General features: G+C 40.3%; 1 protein-coding gene across 1 annotated transcript in view; it reads left to right on the top strand.

Annotated features, from left to right (window-relative positions):
• ncam1a (neural cell adhesion molecule 1a) overlaps window positions 1-24,031 on the top strand; it is a 70,838-nt gene that overhangs the window by 18,009 nt on the left and 28,798 nt on the right. Inside the window, exons 6-11 of the mRNA XM_071926933.2 lie at window positions 3,917-4,067; window positions 8,194-8,378; window positions 9,306-9,402; window positions 11,317-11,484; window positions 13,584-13,589; window positions 15,159-15,284. Coding sequence (XP_071783034.2) covers window positions 3,917-4,067; window positions 8,194-8,378; window positions 9,306-9,402; window positions 11,317-11,484; window positions 13,584-13,589; window positions 15,159-15,284 — 733 coding nt within the window. The remainder of the gene's footprint in view (window positions 1-3,916; window positions 4,068-8,193; window positions 8,379-9,305; window positions 9,403-11,316; window positions 11,485-13,583; window positions 13,590-15,158; window positions 15,285-24,031) is intronic.

Consider the following 24,031-nt stretch of genomic DNA (forward strand, 5'->3'; position numbering starts at 1 on the left):
GGCGTAAATGATAGGCTGCTGCAAGATTAAAGAGCAAGTAGGCATTATATGATTAGTCAAGACGATATGAATGTTGATGAATGTGATCTAAAAGGTGATATCATGCTAAATAGAATCGGAGAGTCTTACGAGATTGTCACAAGGGTTTTTTTCCTGGAGGAGTGCACTTTAGAGAGCAGCCTGACACTCGAATCAGAGCAGGGTCTGATGATTATCTGCCTGCTTAATACCTTAGATATGACTAGTGATACGTGTGTGGTGTGAGACTGAAAGCAATGTGGCCAGATGAATTCTCAGAACAGTAAAAGTATATCCCGTGTTTTATATGCAATCTCGTTTGAATCGGTTACCGGACATTAAAGGAATAGTTCACCCACAAATTGTAATTCGGTCACTATCTACTCACACTGCAAAAAACATCCACCAAAGCCTTCAAATCTTATTTTTCTTAAACCAAGAGAAACATTCTGCCAGTGAGGTGAGATAACTCTGCTTGTTTCCAATGCAGTTTCACTTGTTTCAGGAATTTTCTAAAAAAGGCAGATCACTGCACTACTATCAAGAAAATGACACTTGATTCTACAAAATTCTTGAAACAAGTGAAATTATCTAACCCCATTGGCCGATTTTTTTCACTTGTTTTAAGAAAATTACGATTTTAGGATTCAATAATACACTAAATGACTTGCTAAGAAGGAGATATTTTGTAGTGCATCCCCATGCCAGTACAAAATCGGATGAGTGTTTTTGTACAACTTACCAGGAGTTCGCCAGGTTCACTGCCGGAGAAGCTTTCTTCCAAACAATTGCAGTAAATATAGGCCAGTCCTTCAGGCTTCAAAAAGGGCTAAAAATGTCCATAAATGTCCTCCATACAACTGCAGCATAATCCAAGTGTTTTGATGCCATGCAATCTTACATTTTAGCAATTATTTAGTGCAAATCGAGTCTTCCTACTTGCGAGGTTTGGAAACGTGGACGCTGAATACAATAGAGGAAGACTCGAGTTGCATTAAATAATTGATAAAATGTTGTTTTCTTACATTTTTGGGAGAACTATTCCTTTAAAGCTGCACTAGGGAACTTCGCACTTTGGCGCCCCCAAATGGCAGCGAGAAGTTACTGTTTGAATTTTGAGGACTTCACTGCCCAGAAATCCTGCGAGGTGAAGCCAGTAAGCTAAATGCTGTGTTCGCGTCATACCGGAAGAAGCGGAAGAACATTGACTGATTATTTAGATTTTTGTTACCTTGGACTGCCGACACCGGTTGGATTCCCTGCTATGTTTACCACTTGTGTTGACACACTTCTGCAATTCATGACGCCAGGTGGGAGACATCGGAGGCCGCCAAAAATCCCCACATATCCTACTCGCAATTACCACTAGGAGGTTGACGTGAGCGTTTTTATGACATGAATGTGGCATTAACATCTTCTTCTTAGTGCGTGGTGGCTGTGGAGGTGGTGAAGAGGTTTTGATTAGTCACTTAGTACAGAAAAAAACAAAACACAAATGCCTTTTTGCAAGTGAAGAAAATGCTTGTCCCTCGATTGCCGAGAAAACCGACACGGCACATTCATGAATCCGGTTTCTATCTGTCAGCTTTCATGCGGTGTTCATGGAATACTCGGAGTGGAACCGAACGTGTCAATTTATTGGGCGAGAATGTACCAGGAGCAAAAAGGAACACGTATGAAGAGCACACTGGGTTTGTTCAGGCTGCACCGACGACAGCGGCTGCCTCTGCAGATTCTGGCTGGCATTTTTTTTCCCCCTGTGTAGCAGTGGTAGAACAGAATATATGACTAGCGGAGCACATCTATTGACAGGTTATGTAACGGAGTGTCAGCTTTGCCCTACAAAGCAAAACAGCAGTGACTGCGCAAGCGAGTGAAGCTGAGAAAAACGACTTCAAAGTTTCACTCCGGTCACACCAACAGTATTAAGTAGATGGTGATTCATTTATCAGCATTTATGGGAACAATTAATGCAACATGTAAAACTTAGCCATGACCTTTAGCCTTTAAAACACTCAGAAAGTCGTAATTGCTGGCTGCCTTTGTAGAGAAGAGCTGGCATGACTAATAACTATGTTGCTACATTCAGTGCACAGTATTGACTAGGCCTGACAATTAAAGAGTCATGTTGGACCGGAGAATAGTGCTCAAAAAATAATTACCAATTTCTTGCCGTGCTTACTATGATAGGTCTACCGTTGTAATTCATTTGGTAGCAAATCAGAGTAGCATAATTAATGTGATTCACTGCAAATAATGAATAAAAACCTGTTCAAAGGTCTGCTTGTGCACTTGTACCCGTTCTATCATTAAAATATTATTCATCATTAACCTTATCTGTGTTTACATTCGAACAGTGTGCCCAATACAGCTCCTTTTCTGTGTCACTGCAGTACGACAAGATTAATGTTGCCCTTTCAAAATGTTCCAGGACACTCCCTCGGATCCTCAGCAAACAGCAGAAATGTTTCCACCACATCTGCATCCTCTCGCTATACAGAGGATAACGGGACAGCCACGATGTTAATATAACAAATATCACTCCATTATTTATATAATATAAACGCTGAAGCACCTAGAACGCTGAAATATTAATAGAAAATCGGTGGTGGCCAAGAAAGTCAACGTATCTCCCCGCCGTTGGTGTGAAACTGCGTGTCGCCCAGAGGAAACGGGAAGAGAAGCTGTTACTGTGTTTTTAACAGGCGTGTTTTTTATAGAGCCTGCCACATTTATGTTCTCCATTATTGATGTCTTTGGCTCTCCTGCCATCTTGTGCAGCGTCCCTTCAGGGCTTCAGAGAAAGAAAAAAAAAACACCAATATATCTCAATCCATGTCCAGGGGAAGCTTGCCTTTGTTGTTTGGAATCATTTGTGACAGATATGAGACTATTAGGAACAAAGCATTCACTCCAATTATATTCACACTTTAATCCCATTCATTCAAAGCATCTTGTTTTTAGCAAATAGCTTTCTCGGTAATGAAGGTGAAAGCATTAGCATTTCTGTTATATGTATCTTGTATCTAAGACGCAAATGCCTCTCCAAAGTGAAGAAAATGTGTGTAAAAAGTGTAAAATCTGATGTCACCACCTCTTGTACTCTATAGAAGGTGACATCACCTGGCACTAAAGATCAGCCAATAGCAGATGGTAGTTTCAGTAGCATGCTTTTTACCATTAGATGTCAGGCTTTACACAGATTTGGGTTTGGGCGATTTCGCATGCCAGCAGCCCCAGCTGGCAAGGAGAGGGAACTATTTGACATTTAAGTACTTCAATACCCAGAAACCATGTAACGCAACATCAGTAAACTACACACAGCACACTGATATTTACCAACCCGGCTGGTCTGTGTACTTTATACCAAAGGATACCAAAGGGATGAGAGAGGAGATCCAACGTTGGTGATTCCAGCCTTCTCTGGACGGAGCGCTGACTCACTGGAGGCATTTTGGGATTTCACTTTTAAGTTTTGATTCCTGGAGAAGATTTTCCACCAAAAATCGTGTCTAGTGCAGCTTTAAAGTGGTAATCCGTGGGATTCTTGTGTGTTTTTATTTTGTCTCCATCTTTGGTGCTCAGCGCTCATTGCTGTGGTGGTTCTGCATTGCATTTCCCAGAGATCACCTGTCAATCAAACAGTGTGTCCAGTACTGTGACTTTGTCTTTTTCCTTGGATTTTCTGTTGATGCAGTTTGAGTTTCTGTAGGTGGCGCTCTTTTCTTTGTCTGTTCAGCCATGGTGGCTATCACTGCTCATGCTAACTACCCAGCTATTGTGGGTAACTATTGTGTTATGGCAACTGGCGATAGAGAGTAGCAAATCAGACATATTTCTAGAAAAATGTCACAGACTTTATAAGTGTGAATAATTTCTTTCTCTCTCTTCTTTGTAGAGCCTGGATGGAAACGTTGTGGTGCGTAGCCATGCACGAGTGTCCTCTCTCACCTTGAAGTATGTCCAGTTCACCGATGCCGGCCAGTATCTCTGCACCGCCCGCAACTCCATTGGTCAGGACAGCCAGCACATGTACCTGGACGTCCGCTGTAAGTCTCTTAACTCTGCCTATACTTCATTTTATCAATAGACCTCATCTTTTGATTGCACTATTTTAATTCATTGATCAAAAACACAATGGTCCAACTTTTGTTGGTCCTGATCTGCAATAAGAGAGCTGCTATGTGTTCTTTTGCCTCACAAAGTCATCTTAAGAAGTTTTTTATAGACCAGGTAGCATAAGTTAAACAGTGTTAGTGGCCCATGTTTGGGTTATTTATTAAAAGAAACCACCCTTGGATACTCTTCCACTGTTCATCATCAGTCTGTGATGTTCAATACATTCCAGAAGTTATTTTATTAATATTGTTTTTTAGTGTACGCACTTTCCCTCAACCTGCCTCATCTACTTCTACTTCAGTTAGTGATTTCCATTTCCCAGAATGCCTTTCCACAATCCCCAGAGAAGGGGCAAGAGTGCCCCAAGAGCAAGAGAGCGAGTTTTTCCAGTCGAGAAAAAGTTAGAGTCGCACCCCTTCAAAGACAACATGTCTCGTGACTGCATTGCATTCTGGTCTATTGAGGCTACTGTCAGAGGCTACTGTGGAGAAGTTGGTCTTTCTCCTCTTCTACGATGGATTTTTCCCTGTATGATTGTTGAATGTCTCTTGGTGCAAAATGGCAGCTCTAGAAAGAAGCCCTCGCTCTTCGATTCTGAAGGACTGACACCAAATCCTGACATTTACCGTTTATGTTAATGTCCTGCAAGCAAGGAAAGAAAGCATGGGTGCATATTCAAGTGGAAGTCAAATAGCACTTGAACTCATTTTGCAATCTATCTAACGTTCCTTCGGTAAAAAGAGAGAGAAATAAAGCTAATGAACACCTAATTGGATTAATAAGCCCTGCCCCCAATACGCCAGCAATTTGCTCCAGATATCATCAGAACGCACCATTGATAGAAATGTTTGAGTTGCAGTTAGCTGGAGTAATCAGCGCGTAATCAGGTAGCTGATTCGCCGTCACCAAGCAATTATCGATAAGAAAAGGTGCTTTGTCTCGAGCACAGCTCTCACTCTCCATCCTCTCTATCTCCACTCTCCCACTCACACAATAAAGACGGTATCTAAGCATGGGAGCTTCCTATCTTATGCACAGCGTGATCCCATTAGCTCTGGTGAGTGTGTCTAGGTTTGCTGCCAAAGGGCCGATAGGAAAGTGTTAATATCTTTTCTGGTGGAAGTCAGTTTTTTCAGCAGTGAGAGGTCTGCTTAGCATGTATATCTAATGACAACAATGACTGTTTGAGCTAACCCTAACCCGCGATAAGCATGGCATTTACCGCACCAATAGCACTCTAATGCTGGTATCCATAGTCAGTTATTATATACTCAGCTCTGTTCTGGCTGTACAGTTATATACTTATGCCTATTTTGACTCGCTCCAACCCATGTGTACAGCTTCTTTCCCCTTTGTGTTCAAAACACTCAGTAGTGCAATATTCTCTAGGTCTGTACATACTGATACGGGTTTTTCAAGGTCAATGTGATACAGATGTTTTTGGATTGAAGCTGCCAATTCTCAGTATCTTTAAATTTGTCCATTTTCATTATTACATTAAACCAAAAAAGAAATAAATAAATACCTCCATCATATATCAGCAAACTGATATACTGGTCTAATCCTAATGTATTTTTTTGCCTTTTTTTTATAATACTGACTTTCATAACTTTCTATCAGTGTGGTTCGTCAGGTCCACATGCAGAAAAGAGACCTATTTCCTAAATTCATGTTTTAAATCTTTTATATGCTACTTATACTCGTTTATATATACTACTTTATTTTATACACTACTCCTAAAAGAGACAAATTACCTTAATTGCTACTTTAATTTTTTTAATATACTACAATTTACAATTACAATTTAGGCATTTAGCAGACACTCCTATCCAGAGCGACTTACAATTAGTGCAACAGTAAAATAACTGAACATTCCTCAAGCATCAACAGAGTAAGCAGCCTGATCATTCAGAGTGCCATGAAAACAAAAAGGGCCACAACATTAAACAAGGAAAATGAAGTAAAAATGTCACTCTTATCAGCAGTTATGTTAAGCCAATAAGCAAGTGTAAGTATAATATTCTAACAACATAACAACAGCTAAGTGTCTAATTAGTGTGTGTGTGTGTGTGTGTGTGTGTGTTGGATGATACAAACCCTAGCTTGGGTAAGCGTCAGGGGTTCTACTACTACTTCTTCTCATTTTTGTGCTGTGTATTTTATGTAACAGCAACCAACCAAGGTGAATTCCCGGTATGTGCAAACTCTCTTGGCCAATAAACCTGATACTGATTATTTAGAGAAATCCATCTAGACTAGACCAGGAGGCTACAGTAATCGAAAAAAAGCCAGGTCACAGGCCCCGGTGAGTCAATGAGGCCGAAAGTGTGTTCGATAGAGAGAGCGAGAGTCTAATCAGGGCTGCAGGAGATGGAGCATCTGTCGACTCAGCCGTGTCCATCAATCCTAGAAGCAGGGAACTGCAGAGTTATCAAGTGTCCAGGGTCAGAAGCAAAGCTCCAGCGGTGGAAAGGGCCACAGCGTTTTACAGTGCTCATGAAACCAAGGATACTTCACTCCATTCAGAAACGCTGTTGTTCAGCGATGTGAGCAGGAACACGGGGGAAAAAACGTAGGAAAGCAGTTATCTCCTATTACAGCCACTGTTTAAAGCTTCATTTTAAACGATGATGCAAAAAATGCTCACAGAGAAAGTATCAATTCATTGAGCATATAAAGGTAGTCTGCTAAATGGGGCTTGCACAATAAATGGTAACAGTGTAATTGGTGTCTCTGCAGGTATCAAAGATAATGTACACTTAAGAGACAGCTGGAAGAATAATCTTATTGTCGGTTTATTTACGATTCCCATTTATGTTCATGAAACCCAAATTGAACAATAAATCTAGGTTATCTTTATGTAGTGATTGCAGTGACAGTGTGCAGTACTGTAGCAACATTATATATTTGTTGTTTCAATACTTTTGCTATCTTGTCACTGTGCGGCAATTACACTTGCTGTGTAATAATAGCACTTAGCCCTATGAGACACAGAAGATTTTGTGATTGCTGTGCTGGAAAATCTCATGTTAAATGTAAAGTTATTGCACTTGGCATTTGCTGAACTCATTCCCCATGAAATTACATCACAAGTAAAATGGGCAAATTGATAATTTAATGCTCAATAAAACCAACATGGGTCATCTTCAAAAATGAAATGGATGGCAAAGGCAGACCTTGCCTAGACCGCATAGAATTGAGATAAATACGCCCATTAAACTACACTCAGCATGTGCTTACCATTGTATACTTTTTAATAAGCTTTGTCTCCTTTGCCTTCAATGCTCCGGCTGGCAATTTGGATGTCTTCTGTAATAATGAGAATGAGAATAACTTTTATAGAGCACTAGTCCAAGATGTGCCTTAAAGGTGATCAATAAAATTGTATAAATCAATCCTAAATTATACTGGCAGTCAATTACATCCTGCTAAAATGGGGGTAACAAAGTTTGCTGATTAAGACAGCTGTTCTGTTCAGGGAGTTGCAATAGTAACTCTAAGATACTCTGCTGGTTGTGCAATCACAACTACAGTTTGTTTTCTTCGGTCCAAACCATAGTGGAAAAGTGGACCTTATTGCATTTTTGTATGTGGTTTGTTTAGGTTCCCACTGCCCAGTTACAAGCAAAACAGGACTTGTAAACAAAAGTCACATGGAGTCACAAGCAGCTTGTTTATTGGACAGAGTTTTGGTAACCTGTCTGGGTCGAAACAAATCTGATTCCAGCTCCTGTAACTTTAGTTAAGAATGATGGACTTGTCTGTGCTCTATGCCGTAATCTTTCTTCTCTGGTGTTCATACAAGTTAAGAACACATGAAGAAATAGCTGTATATGAGCATCAGTCCAAACTGAGAGTTTTCCAGCGCTTCATTTTGTTATGCTAGGTTTTCTAAGCTTTAGGAACAGCTCACTATCAGGTGCCACCTCAATTCAAATGGCATTGTTCTCACCCGGCCAAACGAACTGCTCCAGTTTTAATAAACTGCTCCGAACATGCTTGGTGTGAACACGCCCTAAGAGCTAACCTTCTTCATTCCCTTGTGTGTTCTTGCAGATGCTCCTAAGATCCAGGGCGACGTGACGGTGTACACGTGGGAGGGAAACCCAGCCAATATCAGCTGTGAGGTGCTGGCCCACCCAGGAGCCTCGGTGGTTTGGTTCAGAGATGGCCAGCAGCTGCCCAGCGCCAACACCACCAACATCAAGATCTACAACACGCCAACCGTCAGCTACCTGGAGGTCTGCTTCACTGGCCATATCACTGCTCATATAAATGGATAGGATTTGATGGAATTAGGTAGCACACAAGTCACAAAAAAATAGGTTTTAAGGTGAGACACCTCAGGTAAAAACGGCAATTTTGGCTAAACTAGTCAATTTTGAGATATTGCAATACTGTAGTTCCATAAAACATGGTGTCTGCAGGTCCTTAAAAAGTTCATCTTTCAAAAGTTTCAACAGAAGGAAAATCAGATCAGCAAAAGCACACATTTTCACCACCGCAGCTACAGTTGACTGCTATAGTTCTGCGCTCAACGACAGCTTTGACAGCCACAGCCTGAAAAATAGGGAGCCCCACCTTTTACGACTTACCGTGATATAAAAAGAGATATAATTTTTCTTTTACTACATATTTAGTGTGTTTTCCAGGGCCTGTGCAGACAATACACAGCACAACCTGCTAAAATGAATCTTACACATGTCACTACCCATGATGTAGTGTAGTCATGAGGGAAACTACCGCCAGTATAAACCAAAAATATATATTTTCAGAAAAAAATGGCTTTTTTTCTCATAAAAGACCCTATCCTCAGACTGTGTACATCAGTCTGATATCACATTAAGATTTATGTCCGCTTAATAAGATGGGTAAACTATTGTGCAAATGAAAAAGTGAGCCAACAGAGTTCAAGTGAATTTGCACTCCACTACATCTAGTCACGACCATTTTCATACCTTGCAAACCAAAATCCAAAAACAAATATGACCTGCTGCCGCTTTTACCAAAGATTCCCAAGATAATGATGCCACCAAGAGCCATCTGCTGCCCCATGCTTAAGTAACTCAGTTGGGATGAATTTCAATGTTTTGGTCTAGCCTGAATACAATGGACTTTGTTAAAAAGATGATCATCCATTCAGAGGTTTGCCTGTTTCTGTTCCTCAGATCACTCCAGATTCTCAGAACGACTTTGGGAGCTACAACTGCACAGCAACCAATGTGATCGGTACAGAGTCCAAGGAGTTCCTTCTCATCCAAGCAGGTTAGTAAACAGAAAATTTAATTTATTCTGTAACGGGTAACTGTTTCAATTTTGAAGACTTTACTACCCAGAAATCATGTAAGGTGACTTTAGTAAACTGCACACAGCATGCTCATGTTTACCAACCCGGTCGGTCTGTGATGCTGTATACCAAAGGATACCAAAGGGATGAGAGATGAAAAGATCTAACGCTGGTGAGTCCAGCTTTCTCTGGACGGAGCGCTGTTCACTGATGCTTAGGGGACAGAGAAGATTGCAGAGAAGATTTCCCACCAGTGTGCACACCCAACACCAGAATTTAATTTGGGCGAATAGGGTGAATCCACAGCGTCTCAATTAGTGAGGATGGGACGCTCTTCTCTGTTGCAGCCCTACTTTGTTATTTAGGCTGATAAGACAGCTGGATCAAACTCTTGCCAAGTGTAGCTTTAATTATACATGCAATAAAAAAACATCCAAAATCCACAGATGTACTGCAGCCACACTTCATGCATTCTTATTCTGTACCTTTCAATTATGCTGCACAAACTCAGCCTTAAAACCTGCGTTTTTCTTTGCATTGCATTTGGTATTATAAAGCTCTTTGATCTAAAGGTCAAGCAAGTATTATTTAGCTTCACTTCAGTGGCACTTTGGACTCATTATAGGTAAGCCACTCAGGACTTTGTCTAAATATAATGCAGTCCAATGAATTGAACGACCATCGGTGCCAGTCTTTGTTCTATAGCCTTTTCAGATGTTTTCTGTCTGCATATTTTATTATGTCCCCTACCTGCTACAGTCTAGTTAGAGTGATTCCTTCTGGTTGTGCAGAGAATCAAGCCAGAGCTGGACCGAATGAAAGCACAAATTAAAAAAAAACACTCCTCAAATGTGTCTTCACACCTGTTTCCACACTCCTGTATCAATGAGAAAATCCTACATGTAGCATAAGGTGAAGAGCAGCTGCGATAAACAAATGATTGTAATTTCCAAGTTATTTAGGTCGACTTAGCATTAAGTACTAGCGGTATACAAGCCAGAAAAGATTTGGTTAGGTTCATCGCAACAGGAAACTCATGAGGCTTAGAAAAGGGTACCGGCATAAAGAAGGAGGATTATTGTGTTTCTGTTTCATGATGCTAGTGAGATGCACTCAGAATACCAGAATGGCTTGTTGATTAGCTGTGTCTCCAGTAGATCACTCTGTCCGGTGCGCATGCTAATGTTTTAGCATACAGTGTGTTAAGTAATCGTAGGCGATTAGCATTATCCAAAGTATGAAGATAAACCTTTTAGTAATCCAAAGTTGGTATTGGTTTTTATTCTCTGGCCTGTAGATTCATAACTGAAAACAAAATATCAATCTTCATCGTTAGTGAAGTTCATTACTAATCAACAGCGCAAAACTTCAGACGTGTGGCTAACTGTGTTAGCAAAACAAGTTACACTCAAAGTCTCGCGGGAAGAGAGATCTTCTGCCATTGAAAGTGCATAATTTTTGTCCAATTTTTGTCTCTTTTACCAATCCTCAAAAAGCCTGGCAGGTTTAGACGTGTCACCAAAATTAACTTACCATCCGGCCTTAGAGCTGCTACAAGTTCTCCTTTTTTAACTAGGATAATGCTAGCTAACATACTGTATGCTAAAACGATAGCATGTGCACCGAACAGAGCCATCTACTCGAGACACCAAAATGATTTTGGTGCAAATCCTCTCGTCAGATATTGGGTAAGGTGACCAATGGACCAAACTCCTAACAAAACTATATTTCTCGAGGGTAGCTTAGCTGTGGTTCAGCTTCTTCCAATTTGAGCTAACTGGCAGCTTGGAAAACTAGACATTTAAGGCAGCTTTTCCAACACTGGTAAATACTGAAATCAGCATGTACTTTAATAATAAACCAAATCCATGTGTGTCTGTATCGTGTTGTAGAGGTGCCGTCGTCGCCCGCCATCGAGCGAGTGGAGCCTTTCTCCAGCACAGCGGTAGTGGAGTTTGATGAGCCCGATTCCAGCGGCGGAGTGCCCATCGTCAAGTACAGGGCTGACTGGCGTTTGCCCGGCCAAGACTGGACTGGCAGGGAGTATGACGCCGAGGACGGTGAGACGCACACCTCTTCCGACCAAATTTTATATTCCTGTATCACCGGCTGCCTCTCATGAGATGCCGTTGTCGATTTGTGCATTCCCTTGGCTGTTGTTCAAAGTGGGAAAACAGGAATAACATGAGAAATTTAATTGAGGCATATTGTATCACAGGAAATATCAAAATAAGCTATTTTGTATTGTAATCAATTTATATGTTGCAGATTATATTATATGATACAGTAGCTTTTTTATTTGTATCACTCACAGTTATGTCACCACCTGCAGTATTAGTTGCTTCAATGTTTTTTTCTTTGTTATTGCAGTAATCATTACCACAGTAAGTGGATTGCAATCTACAAAAGAAGTGGAATATTTCACTTGGTGGAACATTTTCACAATCTAAGGGAAAAATAATGGAGCTCTACAGGAGTTCATGAACGGTCAGCCCATTCTTGAGACTCTCAATCAGCACCATTCACCTATTTTAGCCTTGAAAACATAGTCTAAAAAATTATATTTCCAACATGGCAAAGTGGAATGCAGGTGGTATTATTTAATTCTGTGTTCAAGGTCTCTTCAGCTGCTCTTGGATGCATCTGCTGTGAGGCAATGGAAAGCCTGCATCTTAACAACTCTCATTCAAACAAATAAGTCTTTTGTTAGCGACCTCATTAAAGGGGGGAACCTTTTGCTTTTCCTACAATTTTATATAATTACCTTGCGTATAAGAAACATACTTGTGCAGTTTTTTAACATGAAAATAATTTTTAGGAATTTATTCTCTAGTACGGAAGCCGAGAGCGGCCATGGTTGCTCATATATTTTTAACCCTATTATCTCGAGATCATGATTTGATTATCTCGTTACTTCTAAATATCAAACTTTCCTGTGATCACAATTTAATTATTTCATTATCATGCGATAACAAAAACAATTTTCTGGAGATCACAACTTAATTAGGTAAATGATTTTAGTTAGGCCATGAACCGTTGTGATGATGTCACACTGCTTGCCCACTTGAAAGTGTTGTTTCAGTTGGCAAATGTGCTATCCATGACTTTACTAGCTCTGTGCATGGCTGCAGTTGCTCTTTTTTTCTCCACATCACAACTTCATTAGCTTGTTACCTCAAGATAACAAACTAATGGTTTGTGTATGTGTTTCTTGCCTTCATGAGAGGCAAGCCTAGTAAGCCTGGTAGTGTAGCCAAAATGTAGACAGACTAAAGTGGAACTGATAATGTCAGGAGGAATCACGACTGATCAACGTAACAGATACTGTAGTCAAAGTATGACACAGGCAGAAATTGCAACTACAATCAGTTGCTACCTAGCCTAATTAAGTTTTGATCTCGAGAAAAACCATTATTTTTGTTATCTCATGATAATGAGATAAATAAATTGTGATCACAAGAAAACAAAAGCTGAGATAACAAGATAATTAAGTCGTGATCTTGAGACAAAATAAAAAATAGCAGTTCCCCCTTTCCACCTGAAGAGCTACAGGCCAATTTGGAGGTGTTTTTAGCAGCCAGAAAGAGCCGCTGCTGTGATTGGCTGGCAGTACTGAAGGCTCTGCCCCCTGGGCCAGACATAAGATGATTGGTCAACTCCGGTAAAGTCAGCTTTCTACATCACAAACCCGACTGTGTTCTGACTGGCCCATTTCAGAGGTGTCATTTTTTCTTTGACAAAACAACAAATAGTACAATTTTCACTTTTGTTATTGTGAACAAGGGACATCCAAGGGTGTAAAACCCATAAAAAACACGGGTTGTCCCCCTTTACTTAATATCTCATTCAAATGACCTCAGTTCTTTCCCACTTTGCTCCACGGGGCTTCCCTACCTAGGAAATGGGGAAAAACTGCACAAAAGATTCCAGCTGCCATGAATAGTTAACCCAAACCTCCAACTAGCACGTCAAGAGGAAAGGTGGAACACATTGTAGCCTAAATGACAGCCTGCTCACAGACTGACAGGCCCCAGATAATATCTCCCTCCCATTGAGGGTTTGTGGCTCTTACATATCTGGATGGTTGTCGGTCTGTCTGCCACTTGGGACATATCAGTCAGCGGTTGACAGGCTCTTCTGTCAGCTCAAGGCCCAAGAGCCGCCTGTCACGCAAGCATATACACAGAACAAAACATATGCACACACACACAAACAGAATAAATGCTACCAAATATTTCACTTTCAGCCACACCAACCACTCCGCAAAAACACATAAACTAGAAGCTTCACGAAACACAGAGACACAGAATGGACCTCGTCTGTTGCACTGCATGTACATTTTTTCTAAAATTTAGCCATACTAAAGTCCTAATTGTCATTAAAGTTACAATATGTAATAATATATCTGAATTATTTATCGTTATTAATGTCAACAAAGTTGCATATTGCAGCTTTAAACCTTTGGACACAATGGTAATGAAGCCTTGATAGCTACAGTAATTGATTTTTCAAATGGCGGAAGGTGCCCACCCATTGATGCTTTCATTAATATGCATCATGACACTCTCAATGTTTGACACACACTCGAATTTGCTAGGATTGTTGTGATTTGTGGATTTACCCTTTTGTAGAACCCAAGGAGAATGCCACTGTGGTAATCAATGCAAAATTTCACTAGGCTAGCCTAAAGCCTCAATTGAAAAACATGAATGATTTTGACAGCGAAATTAGTTTTACTGATGCTAGTGACATTAAAACCCCAATTCTGAATTCATTTGGCCTTATGCTTTTTAGCTATATTCATATAGTTTCTCAGAGAGTTCCACTTATGCATGGTTCATGCCGAATGTCTTCCTCATTGAGACGTCTAGTAATGTGAAGCACATTGAAAGGTTTCACTGAGTTACAATCATCTAAAATGCTTCTCATCTGCTTTCCACTGGGACCCAAATTTGTCCTCATCCATGAAATTACAATTCATCGTATTGCATAGGGTAATATCAGCCAAGTGGCTTTTAATGAGAAAAATAAAGATGAATTTCAGTGGTTTGTGTGCGTGTGTGTGTGTGTGTGTGCGTGCGCGCGCGCGTAATAAGACCCTGATCGAAATCTCATTGATGCTTTGCTAATATGCAAATAACATTGTCTGTCTACTCAAACCTAATACATTTTAATGCCCAAACTCCATTCTTTTTACTGCTAGAAAACAACCATAACTTTACACATTGTCTTATTACAAGGACTTTTTTTTTTTTACACATATATCTGAATATCTGAAACTAATTACCAAAATGCTAGTGTAAACCATTTGCTGGGTGATTACTGCATAAATTAATTTACATCTTACTTTAAAATGGGGCTAATTTTTTGCAGTTAACACATTCAAATACCTGGCAACATAGACTGACATGGGAAAAGGTTTGCCAAGGAACACAAACACATAACTGCAACCAGATATTTCCATTCTTAACAATATGCAGCATCTAATGATAAACTACAGAGATAGGCAGAACAGTCATTTCCCCTGGACTATAAAGCATATGAGTTTAACGTGGTATTCTAACCCAGGAATGACGTTTACGTGTGTCGACCCAAAATCAGGTTTCTTGAGCAATGGGATTTGGTAGGGAATTCTCCATACATTTAAACATAGCAACTGCTCCTTCAGCCCTGGTTTGCTATTTTTTGATTCTGCTTCAACTAGCTTGTGGTAACACCGGCTTGCCTCCAACAGGCATGAACATGATCACCATCGTTGGCCTGAAGCCCGAGACCACCTACGAGGTCAAGATGTCCGCCATCAATGGCAAAGGCGAAGGCGAGAGTAGCCCGCTCACCACTTTCAAGACCGAGCCAGTCCGTAAGTACTCCCCTTCCCGCTCATGTCCCTGCTCTCAGTTAGCACTCACCTGACCCTAATGCTTTGAACCTAATGCTGTTCCCCACTCCACCGCTTAGTCCTGTCTAGCCGAGCCCAGATGCTTTTCACCCCCCACACTTCTCTGTTCCTGTGCCAAGCCCCAATGCATTCCTTTCCAGTCCTGCCGGAAGGAACGATAATTCACGATGCAATGCCGGTTCACAATCCAACCTGGTTAATGCTGTATGTATGTAACGTATAACCTGTGTAACCAGTGTTACTTGCACCAGTGAACAGTATTATGTGCTTCTTTCCTCATGGCATTGTATGCAGTGTGTTAGGCAGACCTTGCCTCACTCCTTTTCTCTCAGCCCTCCCTCCCTCTTACCCCACAACGAAGATGATTTAGTGAAGTACTTGTAGATATAGTCGTGTATTCTCAAAGTTGAGGTAAAGGTGGCAGTATGACAACTTTTCAATAGCGTGTTGACATATAATTTCCATATAATGTATGATATTATATTCAAGCTAAGAGGGTCTTTTCTGTACAAAACACTATGATTTAACCATCACATGACCATGACTGGTGCTTAATGCTTCCTTGAATGTAAAGCCAATTAGTTGGATGCTGATAGACCTTTCACATTGTAATACGGTCCTGATTTTTTCATTCAGTGTCCAAGACACTTTGCAACAGGAAAAGGGTCCAACTCCCTCTAAAAATACGATTAATGGGGCCTTGATCATGTAATATCACAATGTCCTCATAGTTTTGACATGATCAAGAGTCTATGCTCATTCTTGCGATTGATGAGGCCAAAAGGAACGTTATACAAATGCACGACATGAGCATGGTATCAGTTTGCCTCCGGAACAGCCAATAAAGACTCCTCTTGATGGTCATAATAAGGCAATCCCACTGATTACATAAATCCAATGGATCTGGTTTGAAATGAGTCTTTAATGAGGCAACAAAACATATCTTTGCACAATCCACACAATATGGCAGTCATCTCAAACACAGATGCTGAAGAAATGAGAAACTTGGGACTTAATCCATGTCCATCTTCTCTGGAACCAGTTTACCCAGGCTGGCCATTCTCACTGCATGGTCAGAAGACAACGGGCCTTTTTTTCTCAGTTAGTGCTGAATCGGCGTTTCATCTCCGGATCATGAATAAATCTTTGCTTTGATTTGTACCAGCCTGTCACGCTTCCATCTGTGCTTCATCACCCCTTCTTCTGCTTCTGTAGAAACCACTCCTTAGCGTATTCCTTATTCTGCCTGCTTTCCAAAGACAAGGAGGAAGGCTTTGTCCTACTTGAAGATTTTAGAGCACAAAATCAGAGAGGGTATGATAAGTTTGATAAGTTTATGCTACCTAAAATTTCATTGACTAACCCTTCAAAATGTGGTCGATTACATCAGGGTTTAGCAGCAGCATACTCTTCATTTTTAGTTTATGTTTCTTATTTAACCATGACCAAAACCTTTCCCTAACCTTAACCAAATTGCTTAGTTGCCTAAACCTAACTGGTAGATAACCTTTTCACATGACAGGTGAAATAGCTCATTTCACAAAATTTTATGAGACTGTTTTGGACCCTGACATCTGACCTCCCTGTGGAGGTGGACAAGGGAAGAGACAAATTTCTGCTTTGATAATTCTGTAATACTCTATTAATCCCCAGTCAATGTTAGCCACAGTAGACATAGACAGTAGATAAACCACAGACAGAAAGTCCAATAAGCCAATATAGCACTGTGACACTGGGTTAATGATGTGGCAGGACAGAGTCACCCTCTTCCATTGTGCATATTTCTCATCTCATGGCCTTTGTTTCTTCTCTTTGTTTTGTTTTCCATCATGATTTTCCATGGTTTTTTTTATTCCATTGGACTTCTCAGGGTATACTTTCACAAGTAAGTTTCTCTTCTCCCTATCTTGGCTTTTTTAAATTTTCTTCTATACTTGTTTCCATCACGTTTCCATTTATTTGCTTTACTTTGATCATTCTCTCAATACTTCAAAATTACTTTAATGGTGTTAAAAAAATTGCTATGATAATGCTATTTTGTCTATAAAATGGTGTCTTTGAATGAGTTCCAAGAAAATTCTTGTCCATAAATGAGACATTTGGTTGGAGATTTATTTTTTTTTTAATGTAAATGCAAGTACTCATCCAATATCTGGTGCTTCACAAACTTTTCCAGACGGCATTCCTTTTCATTACACTAATGTGGATTCAGGTTTGTTTACCTGTGTGGTAGATTGACAGACTTAAAGCCCGTAGTGAGTGAGTGATCATATATCCTTAGTCCCATGATTCCTCAGTGTTACCCTTGCTTCTTTAATATTGTGTGCCTTTAAATAAACCCTCCTTCCTCCCCCTACTGCCCCCCCCCCCCCCCCCCTCGAAATTGTGTTTTTCAATGAGAAAGTTATACTGTCTTGTTAGACAGTAAAAACAAGGAGCAAAATAGTATTATCATCAGGGAATCACTACAGAACTAGAAGGGCACTTGGAGAGCGCAGACCTCCGCCAAGGCCAATAGTCCAGTCTTCTATGATATGCAAATGTGCAAGCGCAACCAATATACGGATCCGCTCCAAAATTTAATGGGTTCTACCTTGGCCCATGCTACACCCTTCCACGAAGTTTCAGGAAAATCAGACCAGTAGTTTTTCCGTAATCCTGCTGACAAACAGACAAACAAACAAACAAACAAACAAACAAACGGCACCGAATACATAACCTCCTTGGCGGAGGTAATGAGAATACTTAGTAGTAACAATGTTTGAAGCTGCACTAGGCAACATTGCACATTGGCGGCTCCAAATGGCAGCGAGAGTTAACTGCTTCAACACCCTCGATACCCAGAAATCCTGTTAGGTAATGTCAGTAAACTACATGTATTTATGAAATCCAAGAACGTCAAGTCGATACTTGTGTCCTTGTGGAGAACGATCTTCCCAAGTTGTCTTGGAGAGAACATACTTCTCAAGAAAGTAAGCACAATGAAGCATCCTTATAGTTTGAGGATCGCACATGCAATCAGTGAAGACACTCAGATGTTCATTTTCCTAGCTGTTTCAGACGTTTCTGTTGCGCTGTTTGGACGTGATGCGATCACAATGAATCTTGGGGCTTCCCATTCCCAAGTCACCGTGGCCACATTCAAACCTTGCACCATTCTGCTATGGTGCAAAACATTTGCTCCCAACGGCGTCGAGGTACATTTGATCCTAGGGTTTGAGCCCGTTTGGGGTGATTCTGCATTTTCATTGGCTACGTACAAACACCTGTTACGCAGATGTACAATTGGCTCAGAGAATTCTTCGAGAAGGATGCACAGAATCGCCATCTCAGCCAATAACAACCCGTAACAAACGCTTTGCTATTGGCTATTGAACGCACCCCATCTGATGCATCCTCAGCTGGAAAGTAAACTTTCGGGACCTATATCCGTCCTCTGCGTTCTTTTGTTTTGGAATCATACTTCAGCCGTTAGATATTACATCAAGCATGTCATGAAGAACATGAGAACGCATATTGAGACCCTAAATAGCCCCCTTTCCACTGAGGGCCAAACCTGGCCAAACCAAATCACTATTATGTTCCTCTTAGTGTCTGGTGGCGGGCTGAAGAGGTGCAGCCATTGTTGGTGAGTGCAACTTTCTCTGGACGGAGCTCTCGTTTGCTGCTGTTTTGTATTTCTCTCTTGTGCACCAAGAAGATTTGCCGCCAGTGTCCAGACTGACACCAGAATTTCATTTGGGCAAATGTGCAGCACCTCAATTAGTGAGGATGGGACACTCTTCTCTGTTACTGTCCCACTTTGTAATTTACGCTGATAAGACAGGATTATTTTTCACTAGAAATGTTGCCTAGTGCAGCTTTAATTTAAAAAGATGCTAGAGAAATAATCAGCTTACAGGGTTCAGTCTTTGGTGTAATTGTGGTTATTACTGCATCCTTAACTCAGCAGACAATCCGATTTTCTCCTGTGTGTGTAGTATCTCTGCAAGCAATCACAGTACAAACCGTTATCTTTTATTACATTAAAGTGGGTAAACCTATGATTAGTTGGCTGGCAATTGCAGCGTGGGATAAGGGAATTCAGGTGGGGGGCTTTCAAAAAAATCTCAATGTGGTCCTCATGAAAAGCTAGAAATGGCATTTATTGCATCTGTTTTGGTGCTGCATAATATTCAGCTTTGGACAAGGGAGTTTTTTTGTTGTTTTTATTATAATATACCCTTAGGGTTATTTTAACTATCCATGTGAGTGTGTATGTGTGTGTGTTAAGCTCCAACAGAGTGTACACCCCGCAGAAATCTGACTACAACTTACAGTAAGCCCTTAAAAATTGCTAATTGTTGCTGTGAAGTAAACCCCAGGTGCCAACAACAAAAGGTAGTCGACTTAGGAACAAATGGAAAGGGAGTCGGCAGCATGCAGGAACCGCAGAACAAATTATACGTGATATGCCGCAGCAGAAGCTGTTTCACAAGCAGCTTCCTGAAGTCTCACAAGCTGTGGGGAATTGTTGAGTGAGTGCGCATTCTTAAAAGATTGCCCTTGTTTAACTTTGTTTAAGTTTTCATGAAAAGTTCTTCTAAAGCATAGGGGCATTGGCTCTGATACTGTGGAAACCTACTCTGTTTCAACTCATACTTCAGTGATTCAACTGGGTCAGCTTTTGCAACAATCGTACACTGAATTAATCCATGGGAACAATCCAAAGTTTAATTTCCTGGCTGCTCTCAAGGTCTCCTTTCCCGACCTGCTTGTGAAGCTCTAAACCTTGCTGCTAATTAAAAGTTCCGGTTTTGAATTGGTCATTTTCTCTGCAGGTAATATTTGCCCTAGACCTAACTACAATTACTGTGAATACAGTTTACAATACCTGTGGACAGGACTGAATAAAGCCGCTATTTTAAGGTCTTTGATGGCATTTCTGTATTTGAAATTATGAGGGTTTTAGCAAGCAGCATATAACCACAAAGTATTAATTTATTATGTCACAAGCACAATTGCTTGTTACTGTAACAAACGGAGTGGATTAAAGCTTTGTTGGTGTTTGATTGCAGCCAGCCTCCTAGAATTAAACTGTTGTAGATGTGGTGTATGTAAAACCCCCGTCGTATTAATGATTATATCTAGAAATAGGAAAAGCATCTCCCTTCTTTGACATCTCACATTGACATTTCCAGTTCACAGGATGTGACGCACAACAAGCTTTAAGCTGTACTTGTTTGTGTTTTCCATGTTGTAGCGTAGTTAGGATGTGCTGACTGATACCGAAAAGCAAGGGGTTCATTGGTGTGTTCCACAGGAAAGTTCTTAAAGAATTCATTATCACCAAGACGCTGAAGTACATCTTGAACCACCAATTAGTTGCTCCTGGTAAACTCGAGCTCCTCTCACCATGTTTTCACCATCTTTCAGTTTCATCAGAGACACCAACCCTCATTCCTCCAACCAGTATGGCCCTTAGTGAGTATGCCAGTTCAGCAGTGTGCAGTGTGTCTCTCTCTGCTTCCCTCTCTTACCTGCTTGGCCTCACAGTTAGCGTAGAACTACATTATCACTGGCATGGCTCATAGAGATCAGATTTAGTCCCGAAGAGAGCTGCTGATCTCCTCTCTTCAGCTAGAGTACTAAGTCTGTTGGTAAGGAGATAAACAGTGAAAAGACTTGGTAAGTTACTGGCTTTGCTAACTGTATCAAACTCTCATAGAATATTATTATACTAACATTTGTCAATGACATGAAGGTTGCCCTTCTAATAGACTGACCATAGTATAGTTTATGACATATTTGTGTAACACAGTGTGCCTGCTCATAAATAAAGATATCCAAACCGCAGTACGAGTGTTAAAGACTCCCCCGATTGTGGTGTGCTTGATTTGAAATTAATTTGGAATACACCAAGTTTGTGGGAGATCCCAAAAACCCATTGGTCCTATTGGTCAACTTCCCCGTTAAGTGATAGGAACATAGACAACAAAGTCATCCATGTGTCCCCTGTAGAGTATTGGCTACAGTGTTCCATGCTAACACTTTAGCTTGCACTATGTTGACGGATAGACAGACTACAGACATTTTAGTAATAAGAAGTTGTTAGTAGTATTTATTATATACCCTGTCCTAACGTCATTTCCTATGGAAACAAGGAAAGTGCTGCTCAAAACAGTATGCTACTTTTGTATTATATTTTGTGTAAATTTTACGAATCTCCTACACAAAATGGCCAGTCTGAGACGCATATCATTAAAGTTATTCACCATTTAGATTTAGACTTATTTAGACTCACTACAAAACTCATTTTCTCAATTTTTAAATAATGCTAGTGGCCAAGTATCACTCAACATAGTGTATGCTAAAGTGTTAGCATGGATCCTACTATCACTCTAACCCTTTTTTTTTTATATACTACTTATACTACTTACACTTGTATATTGTTTTTTTATATACTACCTCATAAAGAGACCTATTCCGTCATTTCTACTTTACATTTTTTTATATACTACTTCTTCTATAATTTTGTGTTGTTTTATGCTTAGTGTTACCCATGGGAGCAAGCTGAAGTCCTTGTATGTGCAAACTTACTTGGCCAATAAAGCTGATTCTGATTCTAATTCTGATTCTGTAAGTTGACCAATGGGCCAATCTGGACTTGGTGTCCTTCAAGTGTTATTGGTGGATTGCACAGCATGTTGAGACAGTGTGACGATTTACCTTGAAGCATGCTGCGTGACTTTCCAAAACAAGGGAGCTACCACCCTGCGAATAACCAAACCCAACCTTTTACTACACCTCTAGCCTCTCTGCATACCACTAAGGCTAACTAAGGTTAGCTAGTCTCCTCACCCATCCCTACTCATTTCCGCCTCTCTGCCATCTACATATGTGTTAGTTCTTTATTTTCGCTGTAGCCCCCTCAGCAAACAAAAGTGTCTCTCATCTCATGGCCATTAAGCTGAGATATCAGGTCATGTGAATGTCTTGACAATGCAATTTACACAAGTCTCCAGAATTTTGCCTTTCTCTAGAGGAGATCCTTATGATAGATAAAGAGAGCTATATATATATATATATATAGCTTATAATTGGACAGTGTGCATACAGTAGCCTATATTTGCTTGCCTGTGCACTGAGTAATTTTTGACAGTGAAATGGCATAGAAACAATACAGACAACAGTTTGATATGCATATTTTAAAACACATTTTTTCATTTACAAACATTGTTTCATAAGTTTAAACCATTTAGTGGGGTTGCAAGCGACAAGATCGACCCATTCTTCTGCTTAAAAACCCTCTTGGATTATCAACAGGAACCTCTGTGGTTAGGTATGATCAGTAGTGTAAAATCTTTTCTGATACAATTTACTGTACAGAATGTCTCCAAAGTAGCAGAGAGCAGAACACAAGCTTAGAGAAAGTGGCATTATTTTGTTGATTTATACAATTTCTCTACAAGACAACAATTAGCCAACCTTGCGATGTAAAAATGAATAAAAAACAAAACTCAGAATTCATATTTTCATTGGTCCAGCAGCATGATTGTGATGTTAGTGCTGGAGTTTGATAGAACTGGTATTCCAGTCACACTGCAGATAATCTTCACTGAAATCCTCCTCGAAGGCAAAGCAGTCTGGGAGAAATAAAGATGTGTAGCTTAGTAGCGAGGTAGGCAGCTTGCAAGCTACTGCTGTATTTCTCAGTAAACCTGACCACCATACATTCAGTAAGCGTGATGTAATGTGCATTACATTAGCCAGAGCAGCAGTGCATGCTCTGAGCATTACATTTGCCACAGAATTCGATTTTTTTTCTTCTCACAAACACAGATTATTTTTACACAAAAACAGTACTAGCCATTTATGTTTTTTTAGGTTGTCTGACAGTTGGTGTGACATGGATTGTCTCAGAAGGGATAATGAAGTGAATTAGGATAGATGCATGGATGAATGCCTTCCAATCATAGGAAGAATCCACGAATGAAATATTAGTTTGGCCAAATTTTGTTTTGATTATGATTTTAATGATTTGAATCTCTGTTCTTTCTCTAAAAGAACAGTCCCTGTCTACCATGCGTGTCAGAGAAGGCAGCTTTAACAGGGTTCTCCTGAATATATGTGGACATGTAGATGTGTGCATGTGTTTCTGTCTTGCATATACGAGTATTTGTACATCTTCCCTGTGTGTTGGTGTGCTGCAACATCAAGATAGAAAGAAACCAACATAGAATTTACCCCCTAGACTTGTCTAATAACATAACAAATGCTAACTGTCTTTTCACTGACATAGAATTGATTGAGTAGAGTCGAATGCCCCGTCTAACTTACACGAAAAGCCGATTGCTTTCATTTGTGGTTCACACAAAGTGTAAAGCAATGTTTGAGGTTGTAGTGTGTAAATGTGATGTGTTTGTTACAAGGAGTAAGTATGTCCAGTGTCGCTCATTTTACTTGTGTTTCAGCTATAGAAGCTAGACCTATGTTCATGCAGTGTTCCTAATTAATTCCCTTCCTTTTGAAAAACACTTTTAATAGCATTTCTCATATATAGGCCTGGGTTTGCATCAGATTTTCAGAATGTAGTGCAACACTACATTCTACGCTCTGGCAGCTATATTGTGCATCTCTGCAAGTATATCATGAAGAGCAAATGTCATAAATGCTTTTAAGTCCAAAGCCTTCATCTGATGCAGACCTGACTTGTTTTTCCCTAACGC

The sequence above is a fragment of the Centroberyx gerrardi genome, chromosome 11 (genome assembly GCF_048128805.1).
Source record: "Centroberyx gerrardi isolate f3 chromosome 11, fCenGer3.hap1.cur.20231027, whole genome shotgun sequence".
NCBI classification, from domain to species: Eukaryota; Metazoa; Chordata; class Actinopteri; order Beryciformes; family Berycidae; genus Centroberyx; species Centroberyx gerrardi.